This window comes from Mesoplodon bidens (assembly GCF_964165515.1).
Source record: "Mesoplodon bidens genome assembly, chromosome: 8".
Taxonomy (NCBI): domain Eukaryota; kingdom Metazoa; phylum Chordata; class Mammalia; order Artiodactyla; family Ziphiidae; genus Mesoplodon; species Mesoplodon bidens.
The window spans coordinates 32638046-32660478 of NC_138165.1; the positions used below are offsets into that span (position 1 = coordinate 32638046).

Below are 22433 nucleotides of genomic sequence, written 5' to 3' on the forward strand. Positions count from 1 at the left end.
GGAAGAAAAAACACTTTTAACATTATTAGTATATTTTACCAATAAACACCAATACTCTCTTTATTTTATAAGAATGGTAAACTTAGGTCAGGCTTTTGCTTGCCCTTTTGGGCCTAGTTAATTCTTCTTTATGCTTGGTCAGGAGGAGTTCATGTGGTAAAGCTCTAATTTGCTAAAGACTAACTGTTATCAGTTTCAGTGGCACTTTCTGAATTACAGAAAAAATTCTTCATGTATCATTTTAAGGTGTGTGTTTATTAAATAGAGTTTTGCTTTTCCTTCTCATTTTTACCTGGGTTGAGGATTTTGGTAGCTTTTCAAACAGCTACATAGATGAAGTTTGTGAGGTTCATTTAATAATTTTACAAATGAGTCACTATAACTGAAAAGAAATATAAGACCTCTCCCTTTTAAAACACTTGTTCATTTTAAATTCCTTTGAAATACTTAAGGTTTCAGAATGTTCTAGGTTTTCTTTTAAAACCTTCTCGTTATTTTAGCCAAGTGAGACACAGAGAGTGTGCAGTTCCCTTCAAGTTTCTGTTTTTAGAATAACTACTTGAAACATATTTTATGCTAAAAATACAGTTTTTGCAAACAGAGAAATGTTTCACATCCTTGATTATCTTCTGTTATACTGATCTCAGTGCTAATCTGCTTAAGGTGTACTTGAATTTTAAATGGCTCCGTTTTATAAAACTTTGCCCTCCTCATGTTTCTCATATGTGTTTTCATAGCAATCAATCCTGATAGGAATACTATGCTTTGTAAAATATATGGCAATATTTTTAGAACCAACGTTTACCTTTATAGATGATGGCAGATCTCATGTTCAGAAAACAGGACTACGAACAAGCCGTGTTTCATTTACAACAGCTTTTAGAACGAAAACCAGGTAAATATCCACTGATTATCCCTTCTAATGCAATCAACTCCCTTTCTCTTCTTTTTGGCTGTTATACTGCTTATTCCACACCTGCCCTTGAGCAGCTGAAATGGTTATAAGAAAAATGACTAGTCATTAAAGTGACTGGTCTCACTTTAAATCATGACCAGAGACCCCAGATGGGCCCTCAGATTCTGCCTGGCAATCCTACTATACTTCTCTAATGAGTTCACTCACTCCATCCCCCTTTTATACTTTCTCCTCTCCTCAAACCTCTGACACCCTTTCCCCTTTTCTTGTCCTCAGCTAGAAACCTTGCCTCCTACCTCACTGAGAAAACGTGAGCACCTGGAAGAGAATGTCTCCCTCTTCCTGTCCCCAGGTTGGCCTGCTCCCCAGCCATTGTCCTCCCCAGGTCTGCCACCCCACCTGCAACAGCTGCTCCCTGTGGGCACTGGACGCCTCCCCTCCCCTCCTGAAGGGCTTTACTTCTGCTGTTCTGTCTTTCCTGTACCATCATTTTCTTCCCAGTCAGCACATAAATATGCTGTGACACCTGCCCGCTTTGAAGACATTAGTAAACAAAACCCAGCTCTTAAGTCTCCATTTACTCTCCCCTTCCAATTACAGCTCCATTTTCCACTGTAGAAAATTTCCTCTGAAGGATTTCTGTCTGCTGTCTTCACTGTCTCCTCCACTCCTACACCCCAGGGAGGCTGCTTCTGCAGGGTGGCCAGTGCCCTCCGTGCTGCCAGACCCAGGTCTGATCCTCAGTTCTCTGCTTTCTGGGCCTGACAATGTACTTAGCACATCTTACCCCCTCCTTCATGAAAGACGTTTTTGACTTGTCTTCCAGGATGCTGGGCTTACCTGGTGTTTTCCCAGCTGACCGTTCTGTTTCACCCTCCTTTGTTAGATCTGTCTTCTCTTTATGACCTTTAAATGTCAGAATGTTCTAGACACCGTTTCTCAAACGTTCTCCCCTTTAATACCTTCACCGCTCTAGGTGACTTCATCCAGGCCCCCGGCTTTACATCCTGTGTCCAGTCCCGACTCATCTACACCACTGCCTATTTGCATTCCCACTCAGCTGCCTAGGAGACTCTCCAGCTTAACCTGTCCAAAACACAACACTGGGTCTTTTCCTTCCCTCCAGATCTACTCCTCCTCTTTTTCTCATTTCAGTAAATGGCATTACCATTTATCCATTTACTCCAGTCCCAAACCTTCTAGTGACCTTTGTCTCATCTTTTTTCTCATATACCACATCCAGTCTGTCAGCAAATCCCTGTTAGCTCTACCTTCAAAATATATCTAGAATCCCATCACTTTTACCACCTCTACTGCTGCCACCCTGGTCATTTCTCACACAGATTACTGCAGTATTCTCACAACTCACCTCTGTTTCTACGCCTTGCCTCCAAATAGTTTAGAAATGCTTTCAGCTGAAAGTGGCGGATACCCTCCCCCCCATACTCTAGTGGCCTAAATAATTATGGTTTTTATTTTTCTCTTATGTTAAAGATATTTAAAAGTAGATTGTGCCGGGAATGGCCCAGAGGTTCCACAGTATCATCAGGAAGTCTGAGTCCTTCTGTCTTTTTCTTCTACCATCATTAGCCAAACTTCCATTTTAAGTATCACGCCCAAGATGACCGCTGCAGCTCTAGGCATTGATGTTCCTGGATGGGGAAGGTGGAGGTGGGCCAAAGGGCATACCTCCTCAGTGAGTCATCTTTTCTTTCTTTTTTTTTTTATTAGTTTCTTCTTTATAACAAAGTGAATACATACCTCCTCAGTGAGTCATCTAAAAAAAAACTTTATAGAAGCACCTCTGTAGCTGCAAAACAGAGTGGGAAATGTCATCTTCTAGCTGAACACAGTGCCACATAGAATAAAATCAGAACTCTGATAGTGAAGAAGGAAGGGATAGTAGATATTAGGTAAGCAACAGCCCAGGCAGGTTAGTTCTTTGAGACTCTCCAGTTGCTGTTCCCTCTTCCTGGAGTATATTCTGCTTTATTCCACTCAGAACTTTGCTCTCATGCTGCCTCTTCCTGAGGGTGCCCTTCCCCAGCCATCGTATGTCAATAACACTTCATTGCCCTCCATCCTCTTATCCTGTTGTTGGTTCTTCGTTTTATATTGCATTTGTAAAACAAAGCAAAACAAACATTGTAAATAATAGATCATAAGCATCACGTGGCCAGGAACTGTGTCTTCACTGCTATGAAGATTTAGAACAGTATCTGGCTGAGTATAAATATTGGATGAATAGAAGAGTGGGAGGAGAAAAGGAAAGAAGGGAGGTGGGGGAAAGGGGGAAGGGAAGGGAATGTATGTTATGTGTCAAAGTACTGGCTGAGAAGAGTTTGCGATCTCAGAGGAAGTCCTCGAGCTATCGTTCAGTTCTTCCAACCCCTATGCCTTGTCTCAGGATGATGCCATGGGCAGTCAGAGCCGCCTGGGTGGGGTGGCATGCACACAGAGGTGGGCATGCCTCAAGGAGGGCAGCTCAGAGAACCAGATACACTCGACTTGTTCCATTTACTAATGCTGTCACTCGCTGAAGTTTTGAATTTATAGAACAATCCCATCTGCTTACAAATAAAACATTCCTAATTCCTAGTTAGGGCTAAGATTAGAAGGGAAAAATCTTGTTCTTATGGCGATGTCAACACTTTTAATTTTTATTATTTTTTTCATCTTTTAAGATTGTCTCCCACCTTTGGACTTCCTCAGGTCATGTCCCTCAGGTCATGTCGTTTCTCACACTGTCTGTCTGACACTGTCTGTCTCACAATGTCTCCAGCTCATATTCAGATGTTATTTGAAAGAGTGCTCTTAATTACTTTAACTTCTTACCTTTTCTGCTTACTCCAAGTCTAAAATATGGGCCATCCTCCCACTTCATTTGCCCAAACCTTACTCATACTTTCTTAAGGCCTACGTTGTCTTCCTGCCATGGCTTCTCTCTTGGCTTCTATACTCTGTTTTGTCTTTTTTTCCTTCTCTGAACTACTGTTTAAGGTAATGCACGTAATATTTTCATTCTGACTATCTCAAGCTGTTCCCATATTGCAGCATTTCCCTCTGAGTCAGTGATCCAACCTGGTTTCTTTAAAAAACAGACCTATTTCCTTGTGAATATGTTTAAGCCATTGGTGACAACAGTGCCCTCACATGTAAGATTTGAAGAAGCCCCTCATCTGTCACGTGAATTTTGTATCACCCAGGTTACTTGGCCCCGGCACTTTTTCCAAATACATAATAGTGGTGCTTTGGACTGTCTACTTAAAAACAAATATAAAGTGAATTATTTATCTATAAATTCAGTAGAATGACCTAGTACTCCAGAAATACCAAACAACATACAACCACCAGCATCAGGTATATTTCCAGGCACATAGATGGTGCAAAGTAATTGTTTACTGGTTGAATGGTTCAATGGATGACTGTGAAATACCAAGTTGTTTAAAAATATAGAGTTTTAAGTAAATTTTTATTGTCTATGTGATATTTTGGTTTTAATCTTGCATTCTATGCTTTATTCCTAGTAGGATTTTGTAAACTTATCCACTAGTCAATTTTTTCAGAATTATTCTAAAATCTGTACATCTATACTTACTTTGTCATGTGTTATAGGCATCCTCAGTAGCACATCTTATACTTTAAGGCTGTGTTTGAGCTTACTTCAGAAATGTACTGTCTAATTTGACTTAACCTAGCTAGTAGAAAATTCTCCATATAGATCTAATTACTGCTCTCTTGACAGATTACAAACCTTTTCTCTCTCAGAATCTCCAAATCATCCTGAGTTCTCCCCTTCCCTCACACTAATTGGTTAGCAAGTCCTATCAGTTCTCTCTGCTGAATAGCTAACTATCACATCCTGTCCATCTTCTCCTAGCCCACCACTCTAATGAAGAACTTTATTACCTCTCACCTGGACTAGTGCAGTTTCCCAGCTGATCTCCAGCCTCTAGTCTCTTGCTGTTCCAGGCCATTGTAGGAACTATCATATTAATTCTAAAAAATCGAAAACTAGCCCTCTGCTTAAAATTTAGGATGACTTTCCAGGGTGAAGTCTAAAATGCAGCATTATTTTGATAATAATACACCCCAGGATTACCTTCTATCCGTATTTCTTATCCCTCTTCCTCTACTTCAGCATCCAGCACTCTCCATGCCCTTCTCAGCCCTGTCTTTGCACATGCCACCTGCCCTTGAAATGCCTTTGTCTGCCTAACAAGACTCAAAAGTCTGATCCTCTGTGAAACCTCTTCTGCCTCCCCCAGGCAAAGTTAGGAATTCTGTGCATTGTAATTCCATAGCACTTCATGCCTAATCACATCACATTATGGTTTTTCTTGATATTTTCTCACTGTTCATTAATAAACATGAACTAACTTTTCAGAATATAATACATTTCAGCTTTCGACAGATTTCTTAAGTGCAGAAATTTGCCTTCTGTCAGATTTCATGGTTAACCAAAAGACAAGTTAATGTAATCTAACCTATCAGTGGTAATTATAACTTCAACTAATAGTGAATGCATTTCAGTAATATTGTAAGGTGATAATTATTCAAGAAACTGGCCTCCCAAGGTTGACTTTAGATAATATCAGTAATATTATATATCACACACATTAGCAAAATCATACAAACAATTGGGGCCAGAAATTTCAACCTTTACTTCCTGTCTAATCCAATTTAGCTTCTAGATTCTGTGGCTTCATTATAGGGTGGTCATCCTAGTTCTTAACAAAATATTTGACATTATAGATATTACTATTGACGTTTATAGTTTTAAAGCTCTTTCATGCTTTTATTTGGTTTCCATGGCACTCTGAAGGTCAATGTTATAATCCTGTTTTAAGAAAGTAAGTGGTTCTAAACTCAGAGAATTTGAATAATGTGCTGGAATTCGCATAAAGGATAAGAGTAATATTCGAATCCTCTTTCTGAAACCATATTCTGATCACACTCCTCTTTTTAGTGATACCAGAAGGCAGAGAGAACAAAATTTTGAAACCCAAGATTATGGGTCAAGAAAGGCAAATGGTGGGGGGGAGCGATTAAGATGGTGGAGTAGTAGGATGTGAAGCTCATCTCATCCCACGAATACATCAAAAATACCTCTATGTGTGGAATGATTCTCACTGAATATCTGCTGCATGCTAGCAGAAGACCTCAGACCTCTGAAAGGGCAAGAAAATCTCCACATAACCGGGTAGGACAAAATTAAAAAGGAGGAAAAAAAAAGAGGAATTGGGGATGGGACCTGCTCCCCTGGGAGGGAGCTATGAAAGAGGAAAGGTTCCTGCACCCAGGGAACTCACCTGATGGGGAGATCAGCTGGGACAGAGGGGGCGCTTCTGAGCCTCAGAGCAGAATGCAGCAACCGGTTTGCAGCAGCTAGAATGGAGAGAGACCTTCACACATGGTCAGTGCCACCACTCTGCACCCCCCAGCCTGAAACACACATCTGCCAGTGCTGGTGGGGGCTGGGTGTGGAACCTCAGGCTTCGGAGATCAGACCCGGGGAGAGGACTGGGGTGGGCTGCATGGAAACACCCTGAAGAGGCTGGAGTCTGGTGCAGCTGCACCCGCGGGTGTATGCACAGGAAGCCTGGGCTGCCTTAGAGGCCAGGTGCCGTTGTGTGGGTGGTGTGCAAGGGGAGGGGTGGGGCCCGCCATTACAGCTTTTCTTCCTGCGTGAGCTCTCAGGTGGCAAGACAAAGCCTTCCTGAGCTCCAAAAGCTCAAGTTGGTCCCCTAGGCTTCAGGACCAACTGTGAGCCACCACCGCCCCTGTACTTTAGGAGTGGTTTCAAGCACCAACTCCACCCTGCTGGACTCCAGGAGCAGTCGTGAGCCACCTCTGCTCCCATTGTGTGCTCCAGGGGTGCCCGTGAGCTGCCACCACTGCTGAAAACCCCACAGGCCAGGCACCAGCTGCTGCATCTGTGCACCCCCTTCAAGGGGATAGCGACCAGCACATATTGAGGAAAGCGGCGACAGGCGTCCATACTAAAAACAGCCCTTGCACCAAAAATATTAAACCCACATGAGCTACACAGGGATGCTCCCACATATAAATAGCCCTCCAAGACCACAATAGACAACTGTTTCTCCTAAACTCACAGAATAAGAGAAATATAAATAAAATGAAGAAGCAGAGGAACCACTCCCAGTTAAAAAACCAAGAGAATTCCCCTGAAAGAACAAACAACGAGACAGATCTCTTCAGTCTAATCGACACCAATTTCAAGAAGGAGATAATGAAAATACTGAAGGAATTAAGAAAGGCTGTCGAAAGAAATGCAGAGTACTGTAAAAAGGAGCTAGAAACTATAAAGAGGAACCAAGAAAAATTAGAAAACTCATTTGTCAAGACAAAGACTGATCTAAAGGCAGTGAATAGCAGAAGAAATAATGCAGAAGAATGAATAAGTGACCTGGAAGATAGTATAATGGAAATCACCCAATCAGGACAGAAGACAGAAAGCCAAATTAAAAAAAATGAAAACAATATAAGAGACCTATGGGATAGTATAAACCACGCAAATTTATGCATAATAGGGATTCCAGGAGGGGAAGAAAGAGAATAGGGGATGGAAAATGCACTTGAAGAAATTATGGCAGAAAACTTACCAAACCTAAAGAAGGAAACAGATACCCCAGTACAGGAAGCACAGAGGTAGAAAATCATCCACACACAAATAAGACATCAAAATCAGCGATCATGAGAAGAGGAGAGTACAAATACAGGATACTGAAAATGCATTTAAAATTAAAAGACTAGCAACTTAAAACAATCTTATTTATACATAGACTGCTATATCAAAACCTCATGATAGGGACTTCCCTGGCGGTACAGTGATTAAGACTTTACCTTCCAATGCAGGAGGTGCAGGTTCGATCCCTGGTTGGGGAGCTGAGATCCCAGATGCCTTGGGGCCAAAATATAAAACAGAAGCAATGTTGTAACAAAATTCAATAAAGACTTTAAAATCGGTCCACATCAAAAAATCTTTAAAGGAAAAAAAAACACTTCATGGTAACCACATACTGAAAATCTACAATAGATACACAGAAAAGAAAAAGGAATCCAAACACAGCACTAAAGTTAGTCATCAAATCACAAGAGAAGAGAACAAAAGAGGAAGGGAAGAAAAACCTACAAAAACAAATCCAAAGCAGTTAACAAAATGGTAACAAGACATATATATCGATAATTACCTTAGATGTAAATGGGTTAAATAGTCCAACCAAATGACATAGACTGGCTGAATGTGTACAAAAACAAGACCTGTATATATATATGCTGTCTACAAGAGACCCACTTCAGATCTAGAGACACATACAGACTGAAAGTGAGGGGATGGAAGAAGGTATTCCATGCAAATGGAAATTTTAAGAAAGCTGGAGTAGCAATACTCATATCAGACAAAATAGACTTTAAAATAAAGACTGTTACAAGAGACAGAGAAGGACATTACATAATGATCAAGGGATCAATCCAAGAAAAAGATGCAACGATTTTAAGTATATATGCACCCAACATGGAAGCACTGCAATATATAAGGCAAATAGTAACAGCCATAAAAGGAGAAATCCACAGTAACACAATAATAGTGGAGGACTTTAACACCCAACTTTCATCAATGGACAGATCATCCAGACAAAAAAATCAATAAGGAAACACAGGCCTTAAATGACACATTAGACCAGGTGAACTTAAATGATATTTATAGAGCATTACATCCAAAAGCAGCAGAATACACATTCTTCTCAAGTGCACATGGAGCACTCTCCAGGACTGATCACATGCTGGGCCTCAAAGCAAGCTGTGGTTAATTTAAGAAAATGGAAATCATATCAAGCATCTTTTCAACCACAATGCTATGAGATTAGAAATCAACTACAAGAAAAAACTGTAAAAAACAAAAACACATGGAGCTTAAACAATATGCTGTTAAAGAAGCAGTGGATCACTGGAGAAATCAAAGAGGAAATCAAGAAATACCTAGAGACAAATGTCGACAAAAGCACAATGATCCAAAACCTATGGGACACAGAAAAAGCAGTTCTAAGAGGGAAGTTATAGCAATGCAAGCTTACCTCAGGAAACAAGAAGAAGCTCAAATAAACAACCTAACCTTACATCTAAAGCAACTAGAGAAAGAAGAGCAAACAAAACCTAAAGTTAGTAGAAGGAAAGAAATTATAAAGATCAGAGCAGAAATAAATGAAGTAGAGTTGAAGAAAACAATAGAAAAGATCAATGAAACTAAAAGATGGTTCTCTGAAAAGATAAACAAAATTGATAAACCTTTAGCCAGACTCATTAAGAAAAAAGGGAGAGGGCGCAAATCAATAAAATTAGAAATGAAAAAGGAGAAATTACAACAGACACCACAGAAATACAAAGGATCTTTAGAGACACTACAAGCAACTGTATGCCAACAAAATGGACAACCTGGAAGAAATGATAAACTCTTAGAAAGATACAATCCCCCAATACTGAATCAGGAAGAAATTGCAAATATGAATAGACCAATCACAAGTACTGAAATTGAAATTGTAATCAAGAAACTTCCAACAAACAAAAGTGCAGGACCAGATGGCTTCACAGGTGAATTCTATCAAACATTTGGAGAAGACTTAACACCTATCCTTCTGAAAGTATTCCAAAATACTGCAGAGGGAGGAACCCTCCCAAACTCATTTTCTGAGGCCAGCATCATCCTGATACCAAAACCAGACAAAGATACCAGAAAAAAAAGAAAACTGCAGGCCAGTATTACTGATGAACACAGATGCAACAACACTCAACAAAATACTAGCAAACCAAATCCAACAGTACATTAAAAGGATCATACACGGGCTTCCCTGGTGGCGCGGTGGTTGAGAGTCCGCCTGCCAATGCAGGGGACACGGGTTCGTGCCCCAGTCCGGGAGGATCTCACATGCCACGGAGCAGCTGGGCCCGGGAGCTGTGGCCGCTGAGCCTGCGCGTCCAGAGCCTGTGCTCCACAACGGGAGAGGCCACCGCAGTGAGAGGCCTGCGTACCGCAAAAAAAAAAAAAAAAGGGTCATACACTATGATCAAGTGGGATTTCTCGCAGGGATGCAAGGATTTTTCAATGTCCACAAATCAGTCAGTGTGATACACCATGTCAACAAACAAGAATAAAAAACCATGTCATCATCTCAATAAATGCAGAAAAAGCTTTTGACAAAATTCAACACCAATTTATGATAAAAACTCTCCAGAAAGTGGGAATAGAGGGAACCTACCTCAACATAATAAAGGCCATATATGACAGACCTACAGCTAACATCATACTCAACGGTGAAATGCTGAAAGCATTTCCTCTAAGATCAGGAACAAGATAAGGATGTCCTCTCTTGCCACTTTTATTCAACATAGTTTTGGAAGTCCTAGCCGTGGCAATCAGAGAAGCAAATTGGAAAAGAAGTAAAACTGTCACTGTTTCCAGATGACATGATGCTCTACATAGAAAATTCTAAAGATGCCACCAGAAAACTACTTTCTGCCTCTATGAATTTGATTCCTCTAGATACCTTATACAAGTGGAATCATACAGTATTGTCCTTTTTTGTCTGGCTTATTTCATTTAATATAATGTCTTCAAGGGTTATCCATGTTGTAGCATGTCAGAATTTCCTTTTCAAGTTGAATAATATGCCATTATATGTATATATCATGTTTTGTTTATCCATGCAGCCATTGGTGGACATTTGGGTTATTTCCACCTTTGGCTGCTGTGAGTAATGCTGCTGTGAACACTGGTATACAAATATCTGATTAGGTGCCTGCTTTCAGTTCTTGGGGGTATATACCCAGAAGTGGAAGTGCTGGATTATATGGTATCTTCTCTTTTCTTGGAAAATAGAATCAGGATAAATTTCTTTTAAAAGTTTTTGTTTGTGTGTATGTTTTAATTCTAGGAATTCACCCTATCAAAGTGAATTGAATAGCTTATATAAATAAAGATTTTTATAAGTTCCCTACTATGAGTCCTGTGCTAATTGAAACTTGTGAGCCCAAATATTAATACATAAAAAACACCACTATAGAGAAATAAAATGTGAGCTGTCAATATAATAGAATATTGTGCAGTCACTAAAGTGTTTTTGAAGTCCACTTAATGACAATTGGGAAATGTTTACTATATATAATGTTGAATCAAAATCAGAACCCCAAGTGTGACTCCAACTTTGTATATATGTAAGCAACATATTTCACTGTTTACATTTAAATATTTATAGATTGATTTTTACTCATAAATATATGACAGAAAAAGTACCAAAATGTGGTAATCTCTAGTTGGTGGGAATATGAGTGATTTTTTTTCTCCTTTATACTTTTCTGTACTTTTCCAAATTTTCTAAAGTGTCCATACGTTATTTTCACTATCTTAAAGTGTATTAACATGATTCTCAAAATTTAGTATCTTAGTGATGAGAAAGAACTGAATAGAATTAGAGGAAGCCATCCTAGAAACCTGCCAGGAAATTATACCTGGGACTAAATAACTAGTTCTTTTTCCTTAGAAGATAAAATAGGATTAAAATACTGGGACTAGTATGTTTAAGGTTATAATATGGTAAGCTGGTATCGAGTGTGTTAGGTACATGTACACCTTAAGGCAAGTCTGGAGTAAAATTATTGCCCACCCTAAACAGTATCATCAACGTGTACTGTTCTCACCCGCTTCCTAGCTGCAGTAAGTAGGAAAGCAGGTCTCAGAGGTAGACTTCTTCTGTGCAATCAAATTGATCCTCCGGCATTTTACATTTAAGAGTTTAGATTATACAGAGGCTATTTCTAGAAGGTTTTGGTCCCAGGAATGACTATTGAAAAGTAAGGCACAACAAATGTACACTTTTATAGATTTGCCTATATTCAACATTCTCTCACTGTGACCAGACCAACCCATCCCTTATCATTTGATAAATCATCCATTGTCTGTACAGACTCTTTAGGGACTTATAACCCCTAAGGCACTAAATTTAAATTTATATTTAAATTGCACTTCATTTGAAGCAAAGTATACTTTAATGAAGTAGGATTTTAACCATCAAAGCAAAAGCTATAAAATGTCCATAACTGAAATGTTCTTTGTTTCTAGATAATTATATGACATTATCTCGTTTAATTGATCTGCTAAGAAGATGTGGAAAACTTGAGGATGTTCCAAGATTTTTCTTAATGGCTGAGAAACGTAACTCCAGAGCAAAACTGGAGCCAGGATTTCAGTACTGTAAAGGATTATATCTTTGGTAAATTTATTGACAAATGAATTCTACGTAATAGGTTGTTTTCCTCATTGTGACTAAAGTAGAATACACTTTGAATTTTAAAAATTCTATATTTTAAAATATAATAGTTTTATTAACAAAATAAAATAAATTATAAACGACTTAAAGTTTGTAGTTAGTGATTGCAGTAAGTAATTTTTTTTTAAACATCTAACAAGGTATTCTGGAGAACCAAATGATGCCCTTCGACATTTTAATAAGGCTCGGAAAGACAGTGACTGGGGCCAAAATGCCCTTTATAATATGATAGAAATCTGTTTGAATCCAGATAATGAAACTGTTGGAGGTGAAGTATTTGAAAATCTGGATGGAGACCTGGGGTGAGTAGTATTTGACAAGTTACGCTTTTTTCCAGAAACACTTGTTGGGGATAATCAAGGATATCTTATAAAAGAGAACTAAATTCCAGGATAGCACTAATGGCGGTTTAGCGAATAAATCATAGCTGGAATAACTGTTCTCTGAAACAAGCATGACATACTTTTAGAAGGTTTTCTAAATCAGAACAGACATACTATTGAAGACACTCCCCTAATTGCTCTGTGGAAAATAGAATGAATCGTAGTGTGTGATTACCTTGGCAAAAATTGTCTGCATAATATTAATAGTAACTTCTTAACAGATGGCTCTCTGCCAGATCTTGGCTGTATACTTTATATGCATTGCCTTATTTATTCCCTTTAACAATGTGTGAAAAAGCTCCAAGTTAACCTAACGTGATGGAGTTAGAAAATGATGGAGGCAATATTTAGACTGAGTCCTCCCTGGCCTCAGAGCGCCAGCTGTTGGCCACTGTGGTGCACTGTGGGTAAGTGGTTATGCTTCTGTCAGCCTGCACTTGTTGCTCGCCCTCTCCTCAGGGTCAGGGAAGGCAGGGTGGGGAGTGTATAAGGGTGTAAGGGGAGTAGGATAGGTCATTTCTGCCCCCAGGAGCATGCATGTAGTTTACCTGGTTGGCAAGACAGTGTCTGAAGCCATTCAATCCGCAACAAAACAGAAGTGAGTTAAATTGATATAAAGTGTTGCAGGAATTCATAGAAATCATAGTGCAGAGCAGTCAGGGGAAGCTGCATAGAGAAGTGGGAGAAATGCGAACCTGACTGCTGAGAGGTTTCAGTGGCACTCCTGAAGGCTTGGATTACAGAGACCATTGAAAGATTTAGAGCAGGGAAGAGGTATTTTTATTTTTGTTTGTTTTAGAAAGGTTAAGGAAACATTCTGTTTTGCAACTATAGGCTGTCCCCATGGAAATCTTCAGCAATAGGTTGAAAACACCAAATTTGGAATATAGAACTCAGAAGGGAGGTCACAGCTTGGGATACAGATTTGGGGGATAGGTGCTCAGAGTGGGTAGTTGGAACCCCATGAATGGCCTCTTTTCGAGTAGAATGTAGTGACGGAAGTCTGAGAACTAAATTTGGGGTGTGCTAACATTTAAGGAGATTGGAGGAAGGGAGGTAAGGAAAGGGCAATGACTGGTGGAAAGAGAAGGAAAACTGTAACCTTACAGAAGAGACAAAAGGAGGGGAGCTTGAAAGAAGATTACCAACAGTGTAAAATGTTTTAGAGAAGGTAAAAGCCTGAGAAAAAGATCAATAGATTTAGTGATTAGGCTTTAAGAATTTAATTTCCTTTCATTAATTGATTTATTTATACATTATATCTGGGTGTGGGTATGTATATAAGAAAATTGCTATTACACATTCAAATTATTGCACTTAAAATTTATAACCTCTTGACAAGTAAAGAATTTCTTTTCTGAGAGCCTAATAGGCAACTGGGTGAGGAACATTAAGTATACTTTATATGTCTGGCAAACTTAGATTCAAATCTATTAGCTATGTGACCTTTGGCAAATTACTTTATCTGTTGGAGCCTTGGTTTTCTCATATATAAAATGGATTCAACATACACTGAATGAAGTAACACAGTGCTTGGCACATAGGAAGTGCTTTAACAAAGTTAGTTACTTTCTGCTCCCTCCTTTTTTTTAATTAATTATTTTTTAATTGAAGTATATAGTTGATTTACAGTATTTTATAGTCTCCCTTCTTTCTTTCATTTTCTGAGTAGGTATGCTACTTGATAATTGTATGATTCTACTTACCCTGAATTCTAGTTTTATATTAGCTAAAATGAACACATTTACCACAGGTGGACAGTATCCAATTTTTGTTTTCAGTCTAAAGTGAATAAATGTTTAATGGTGTTTTGTTGAAGCTATGTTAGTTTTGTTTTTAAAACTAACTGGGCTTTACTTTGTATTAGAAGAGAATGAGTGACATTCTTCAGTAGGATTACTTTTAAATTGGTGAGAAAAATAGAAACCAATGTACCCTAATCTCAATGAATTTTACTTCATGAGTGATAGACATAAATTTCTTTTTTATTGTCTACAGTAATTCAACTGAGAAGCAAGAGTCTGTGCAGTTAGCAGTGAGAACAGCAGAAAAGCTCCTTAAGGAGCTAAAACCTCAGACTGTTCAGGGTCACGTGCAGCTTCGCATAATGGAAAACTGTTGCCTAATGGCTACCAAACAGAAATCTAATGTCGAGCAGGCATTGAATACCTTCACTGAAATAGCAACGTCGGAGGTTAGTAGATTTTCTTTTTCAACTTCATGTTAGCTTTCCTTGGTGGTGTTGAAATATGTACTTTAATTAGTTATTTGTTTTCTGAAGACTGACTTCATTATTTACTATTATTAAAAATTAGATATATAGTTTGGTATGATTTTACATCATGTACCTTTGTTTGCAGAGGAGGCATTGTTACATGTTGATGTGTTATGTTTATCTCTATTAGAACAGTGAGTTCTAGAGAAAGGAAATTCTGCAAGAGGGCATAAATTAATTCTCAAGGGAATGGCTTTATCCTCTGTTGTTAAGTGTAGCCTAGGTTAACTTACTAAGTGAAAACAAACACCTGGCTGCCTTGATATCTCACCTTTTCACTTATGTGAACTTGAAATTTTTCCAACTCTAGAGCCAAGTGAGATCAGTACTGACAACTTATAATTCAGTCATGCAGATAATGATGTTGTTCTTTCGTGACACTGAAATCACCCCCTGTGATAATAATAATAAATATTAAATATTAAGTAATAATAAATTATTTTGTTACTATTAGATCAAAGGCTTTCTCCTCTTTTCAGCCCATTCAGATCCACTGCCCTTCTCACCCTCTGGGCCTTTTATTTTTCCTTCCCTCACACAGTGCTGTATTTCTCCAATTACTTGTCATTAAGGAAGGAATTCTAGGTACCCATCCCATCAACAGTTGCTAGTAGCTAGTTCTAAGCATGCACTTGGGATTTCATGTTCTTCTACTCACTGGTGTTGTAAGCCGTGGGAGACTCATCATGTGGCGCCTCTCACAGGATGTACAGAATTTTGCTGTGTTTTCTTGTGGTTCAGAGGTCACAGCAGCAGCAGTAAATGACCAAAACCTCCTACAGTGACCCCTCCCCCCTGCCTCCCTGGACCCTGGAGGGCTTTGGAAAACCTGCAACTCCTGTTGGTGTTTGGGTACAAGTATCCATGGTGGCACTTGACCACCACTGTAAGCTGCCCTGGGGACAGAACAGCAAGGCAGCAGCCTTGCTTCCATCCTCAAGCAGAGCCCCTCTGCTGACATTGAAGTAGTGCTCAGGGTGCTCAGTTGAGTTGACTGCAGCAGCAGATGGATGACAGCAGCTGACAGAACCAGAAATAGGACCGTCCTGTAAGTCTAAGAAAATCTGTAAAACATGATAAAGCACCATTGCAAGTAAGGTGTCATAGCTCCCTAATGTTGGGAAGTAACATTCTATCATGTAAGGAGAGTTTAAACTGTGAGGTTTGAGAGAGAACACTAAAAGCAGTAAGTGACATCGTAGCTGTTTCCTAGAGAGACTGTGCGAGTTCTTTGTTTTGCTGAGACTACATTATTTTTTTTTATCATTCTTACATATGTGATTAGTAATGTACGGTCCTCAAATCTGTTTACTGGCCATACTGTCCAAAGACTGATGTACGAATTGAAGTTTAGTAAGTGAATTTTATCTTGCATTTTTCCCTTTTAACTCATAGGCTGCATATATTAAATATAATGAATATTCATTAAGTAACCAGTGGGTGCTGAGCATAGTTGGAATCACAAAGATAAACCACATATAGACCCTTTCTTCAAGTTTCTCATAGTCTAGGGAAGATGAGACACGATACTGAGTGTAATGCAAAGCAAAATCTGTTACATTCTGTCCTAAAGTTGCAAATAACAGTGCTGTAGGACTGGGGCTCCCAAGCCCCAGGCTGGGGACCGTCCCGGGCCTGTTAGGAACCGGACCAGCCAGCAGGAGGGGAGCAGCGGGCGAGTGAGCGAAGCTTCATCTGCCGCTCCCCATGGCTCGCGTTACTGCCTGAACCATCCCCCCCGCCTGCCCCCCGCCCGTGGAAAAATTGACTTCCAGGAAACTGGTCCCTGGTGCCAAAAAGGTTGGGGACCACTGCTGTAGGAGATAGTATAAGGAGAGCTGAGAGACCCTTTCCATGGAAGAAGGTATGATTTAAGAAGAACCAGGGTAAATTGCATTTTCACAGGCAGAGTTGGAGGAAGTGCATTCTAAGTTAAGGGAAAAATGTGACAAAGGCAGGGAGGCATCGAAGCATAGGGTAGATTCACAGCACTATGTGGCCTTCAGATTGATTGAGACATGACAGGAAGACATGGGAGGAACCAGTGGAAGAAGCATTAAACCCAAGCTAAAATGTTTCCACTTCCTTTCTTCCCCTCACCTTGAACCATAAAGGTACACTGTTTATAATAGAGCTGTATTGTCTTTTGTGATGTAAAGTTGTTGCAGTTCAGAGTGACAGAGAGAGAAAAGCTGGCTGAACATCTTAGGATGTCTGCACCAGAAAAGGCATCATGGGCCTAGTGCAGGGGTTAGAATGCAAGTCTGCAGTCTTAGAAACCATTCTTCAGTTCACTCAGGAGTGATGTCAAGCTGTGAGGAATTGATTCATTCTAATCAAACTCAAAGTGTGTGATTTTTAAATCAGGGAGTTTATTTTTTAAATGTATAGTGTGAGATATTTTTAGTATGTGAATAGGTCTGGACATTTTTCCAGGACCCTTCTCTTCTTGGGCTGTCCTAGGATCTGGCTGACAAATGCATAGTAGGCCTGTATTTTGTTTCCTCTCTAGCCCTCCTGGGATGGGGGATACCGTTCAATAATTAATAATATCCCACACGTCTTCAAAATCTACTACCAAATTGGTTGTATTTGGCATTCAAATAAAAAACTGTCCGCCATTCCTTAATCAGGAGAACAAATTACATATTAGGAGTTTATTGATAGACATAAAATTAGACCCAAGGAAGTTTTATATTCCTACAAACCGTGTTCATCAAACTCTAGTGAATTGCCCTTCTCTATTCCAGGGTTGTTTCTGACTTCCAACCATGATCAGTGTTGGACATTGAACTTTTTAGCACTCTACTCTCCTTTTGTTCCTTATTAGTTACTGAAACTTGCTATCTTACAGTGCACCTTTATTATAGTCATGATATTATAATTTCTACATCACAGTTTCTCATCTTTTATTTATATTTTAAATGGAAGTCTTTCTCTTTATAAAAGCATCACAGTCCCTCTGCTGAAATTTGAGAAGCACTTTATCTTTTTCAGATACATACACATAACTGCTTAGGTATGTTAGTTTTCTGGATAGATCGCTAATGGTCTCCATTTTATACCAATTCTTAATAGCTTGTTAGTTCCACAGAGTGACATTTTTTGACTCTGAGCTCTGTCTAAAAGAATATCATCTTTTATAGTTACAATCAAGGAGCTGCAGACTCCAAATCTAAAAGCATATTTTAAGGCATGAGTTTATTTCATATAGTTTCCAAATGATTAATTAATTGCATGCCTTATTTATAACATTTCATTGACCAAACTTTATTGGGAGAAGAGGCTTTTGAATAAAATGAAAAGGGAGGAGGAAAGCAATAGAAGTCAGTATAGGTAAGGAATATCATTTGCAGGTAAATCATTCTGTTATTCCTGTTTTATAGGTGAAAGAACTAAGGAGCCAGAATGCTGAATCTGAAACATAAATGTTCAGTTAGGACTACAATGAGATAGAATTTTATGTTTTCTGTTTCTGTACAAAACCAAAACAACCAGTCAGTCTCATTAAAGAACAAGTTTTCCTAATTGTCTGGAATTGCGTGGTTACCGCACCTGCATTCTTACTGAACTACCTGGACCAGATGGTTCCTCCTGGTAGCCTGAGGTTACTGGATGTGTTACATAATGACCATATCACAGTACTTAAGTGAAGCCAGCAATTGAATCCACAGGCCAGTCCTTATATTATGTAGCACTTGCTACTTTCCATGTGTTTTTCTTTTAAACATGGCACATTTATGTTTGTGTATCTGGGGGTCTCAACTCTTGTTTCCTCATAGAAGGATCATATTCCAGCACTTTTGGGAATGGCAACAGCTTATATGATCTTGAAACAAACTCCACGAGCCCGGAACCAGCTGAAAAGGATTGCAAAAATGAACTGGAATCCTATTGATGCTGAGGACTTTGAGAGGAGTTGGCTGCTGCTTGCTGATATTTATATTCAATCAGCAAAGTACGACATGGCAGAAGAGCTGTTAAAAAGGTGCCTGCGTCATAATAGGGTAGGTGACTGAGGAGTGAAAAATAATTGGTAGCCTTTGTTGCATAAGCTTTCTATATAGGTTTTTATAGAGTGTTGGTCCATTTCTAGGGGTTTGTGTGTTTTTAGAGAATTAAATGTTTGTTTTTACCACAATCAGGAAATAAACATAAGTAATAAAAAAGAAGCCATTTGCCCTTGAAAATAAAGAAAGAGAGATTGCAGTTTCAAGTTTCAGCTGTGGTTTGCCCTACTTACAGAAAGTGTTTTGGAATGTCAAGCATTTGCCTGTGATTATCCATCTCATCCCAGAACTAATGAAAGTTGCAGAAGAGCATTAATTGCGGACGCCTGTCCCTCCTGTTAAATACTCCTGATGAACTGACTGCAGCTGCATGTTGTTTTCACATTATTAGAATCCACTCTGCATAATATATTTTGTAGGAAAGAGTGTTTTAAGCATTTAATTTGATTTGTTTAATGAAAAGTCCGTATCTTAGGTATAAAACTGAAAATCTTCAAGGCCTTAGAATTTAAGGCTCTTTACTAACAGTGCATTTTGGTATTTAATTGCCCAGAAAAGCATGTCTTTTTATAACATGTTTTAAGTTAAGAATTTGTTACTATTTATTGAGAAATATTGTGCTCAACTTAGAAACTTGAGGATATTTATCTTTATAGAGTCTTATCAGTTACTTCAAAATCTTAATCACAGCAAATCTATGTTTTATTCCCTTTGAGCCAGTTAGATTACAAAATAGATCATTTGTTTTTCAAAGAGGAGTCATGATCGTCTAATACTATTAAGTTATTTTCTTGGGGACTTTAAAAACCTAAAATATCAAGCCATTTATCAGTTTATGTAATTATACATGTAATTTAAGTTACATTGGCCTTAAAAAACAGAATACTTATTAATAGGCTCTGAAAAATCTAAACTGCCAAATAACTAACCCTTACATGCCTAATCTAGGATTAAGCAAGATTTCATGGGAATTAAGGTTTCAGTGCAGATAGAATTTCAATTTGCCAGAATGCAGACAGCAGTACATTGCATGGTTGAACATGACGGCTGCTTTAGAGGCATCAGCCCTACTGCTTAGGCATGACAATATTGGAAGCATGAATTCAGGAACCAGAGCTTAGAAACTTTGAATTATATAATTAAAAAATGGAGATCATCCAGATCTGAGGCAGGAAATGTGCAAGATGACACTAGACCATCTTGTCATACCAGATGGCAAGGAAGCTATCGGTGATAATTGGAGTCATGTCAGGGACTCAAGAGCCAACTTAAGGACACTCCCACTAGCCAAAGTTGAGACACTTTAGATATCAGTAATAACTGCATTGAGTTGGAACACACCAAATATGTCTAAGTCCATGAGTTTACAAAGATCAAAAAAAAAAAAACCCTAATTGGTCACCACTGAAATATGCTAGTAAACTGACTTATTTCTAAAGCTGGCAAATAAAGGGAAAGAATTAAGCATCTATCCTGCCTTTTCTGTATGAACAATACTGCTGGGAAACAAAATAGTGGAGAAGGAGATGTTTCTCATTATTGATGTTTTCCAGCTAATAAATGAAGAAAGAATGATAGAATGTCACTATTTTCCAACCATGATGAATTAATGAATGGGTATAACATCGCAAGACATTACGTGCCACGTGATGGAAGAACACACCATCTATGAGAGGGTCAGAGTGGGGTGACACAGGTGAAACACTCCAGGTCCGAAATTTAAAGGAGCACTTAAAATCTCAGTAATTATCGGGACTTCCCTGGTGGTCCAATGGCTAAAGCTCCATGCTCCCAGTGCAGGGGGCCTGGGTTCGATCCCTGGTCAGGGAACTAGATCCCACATGCTGCTACTAAGAGTTCGCATGCTGCAACTAAAAAAAAAAGGATCCTGCATGCCACAACTAAAAAGATCCCACATGCCGCAATGAAGATCCCGCACCAGCAACAAAGATCCCACATGCTGCAACTAAGACCCGGTGCAGCCAAATAAATAAATAAATAAATAAATAAATAAATAAATAAAATTTTAAATCTCAGTGATTATCTTAGTTAACTGATGCTGCTATAACAAAGTACCATAGATTGGGTGGCTTATAAACACCAGAAATTTATCAGTATTTCTCACAGTTCTAGACGCTGGAAGTCTAAGATTAGGGTGCCAGCATGGTTGGGTTGTAGTGATAACCCTCTTCCTGGTTGCAGACTAATGAGTTCTCACTGTGTTCTCACATGGCAGAAAAAGAGGGCAAGGGAGTTCTCTGGGGTCCCTTTTATAAGGTCACTAATCCCATTCAGGAGGGCTCCACCCAAATGACCTGTTCACCTCCCCAAAGTGTCACCTCCTAATACCATCACATTGGATGCTAGGATTTCAACATATGAATTTGAGGGAACATAAACACTCAGTCCAATGTAGTAATCAGGATGAATGACATTTAATGCAATATTTTTTTAACAAAGTATCAAAAGGTAAAACAGGTAGGACCTTACAGTGCTGTGCTGAGCTATATTGAAGCCTGAAGCAAAAAGGGAAAATGTGTGCCCTGATCCATGTTTGTGTGTATTTTTTAATGGTTAATAGTTTTCGTGAAAATATTAGTGATGTATCTTCTTGCATTAAAGTAAGGAAAGTAAAGTTATGATAAACAGAAAAAAAATTCAAACTTAAAATAATGCAGTGAATTTTAATATACCTACTTTTCTATTTTTTAAATTAATACTCTGGGAAAAAATAGCAATTAAAAAATACCTAAAAACATGTATACAGCATTGTGCATTTTTGCTTTTTCATAAGGAGCAGTGTGACTCGGTTGAGCACTGATCTATGAAGTGAGTAGTTTCACCTCTTTCCCCTCAAGTCAAAATCGGATACAAACCTCTAGATCTAATACAATTTCCAGGAAATATTAATGACATAGGAATATATTGTATAACTACTATAAGGATGCACTCACCTAAATCTGGGCTGTGAGAAACTCTAGGATGAACATTCTTGTTTCTTCTACATTTAATTGCAAGGAAAGAGACAGAGAGGAGACTTCTAGATCAAAAGGAAGTTTAGGGACATTTCAACCAGTCACAGTGTGTGGCCCTTATTTGAATCCTCATCCTAACATGCAAACAAAAAAGTATGTTAAGACTATTTGAAATTTGAATAGTGACTGGATATTTGGTGATATCAAGGAGTTGTTACATTTTAGGTGTGATAATTTGTGGTTATGTTGAAAGAAAGTCCTTATTTTTAAAGAGGCATACTAAAATATTTATGGATGAAATGATGTAGTATCTGAGAGTTTTTTATCTGGTAATACAGAAGGACAAGTATATGGAGTAGTGAAACAGTATCAGTCAGGAGTTCATTGTTGAAGACATGGGTTCAGGGAGTCCATCATACTGTAATTTCTATATGTGTTAGAATTATTTGTAATAAAACATGTACATGTATATGTATAAAACATCTCCTTCCCTCTCACCCAAAAATCCTGATTCTGTAGGTTTGAGATAGGG

The 22433-nt window shown here is 38.7% G+C and overlaps 1 protein-coding gene across 1 annotated transcript in view; it reads left to right on the plus strand.

Annotated features, from left to right (window-relative positions):
* Positions 1-22433, plus strand: part of TTC21B (tetratricopeptide repeat domain 21B) — an 88775-nt gene that overhangs the window by 60393 nt on the left and 5949 nt on the right. The window contains exons 22-26 of the mRNA XM_081242215.1: positions 814-895; positions 12051-12201; positions 12399-12560; positions 14640-14835; positions 18699-18923. Of these exons, the coding sequence (XP_081098341.1) occupies positions 814-895; positions 12051-12201; positions 12399-12560; positions 14640-14835; positions 18699-18923 (816 nt within the window). The remainder of the gene's footprint in view (positions 1-813; positions 896-12050; positions 12202-12398; positions 12561-14639; positions 14836-18698; positions 18924-22433) is intronic.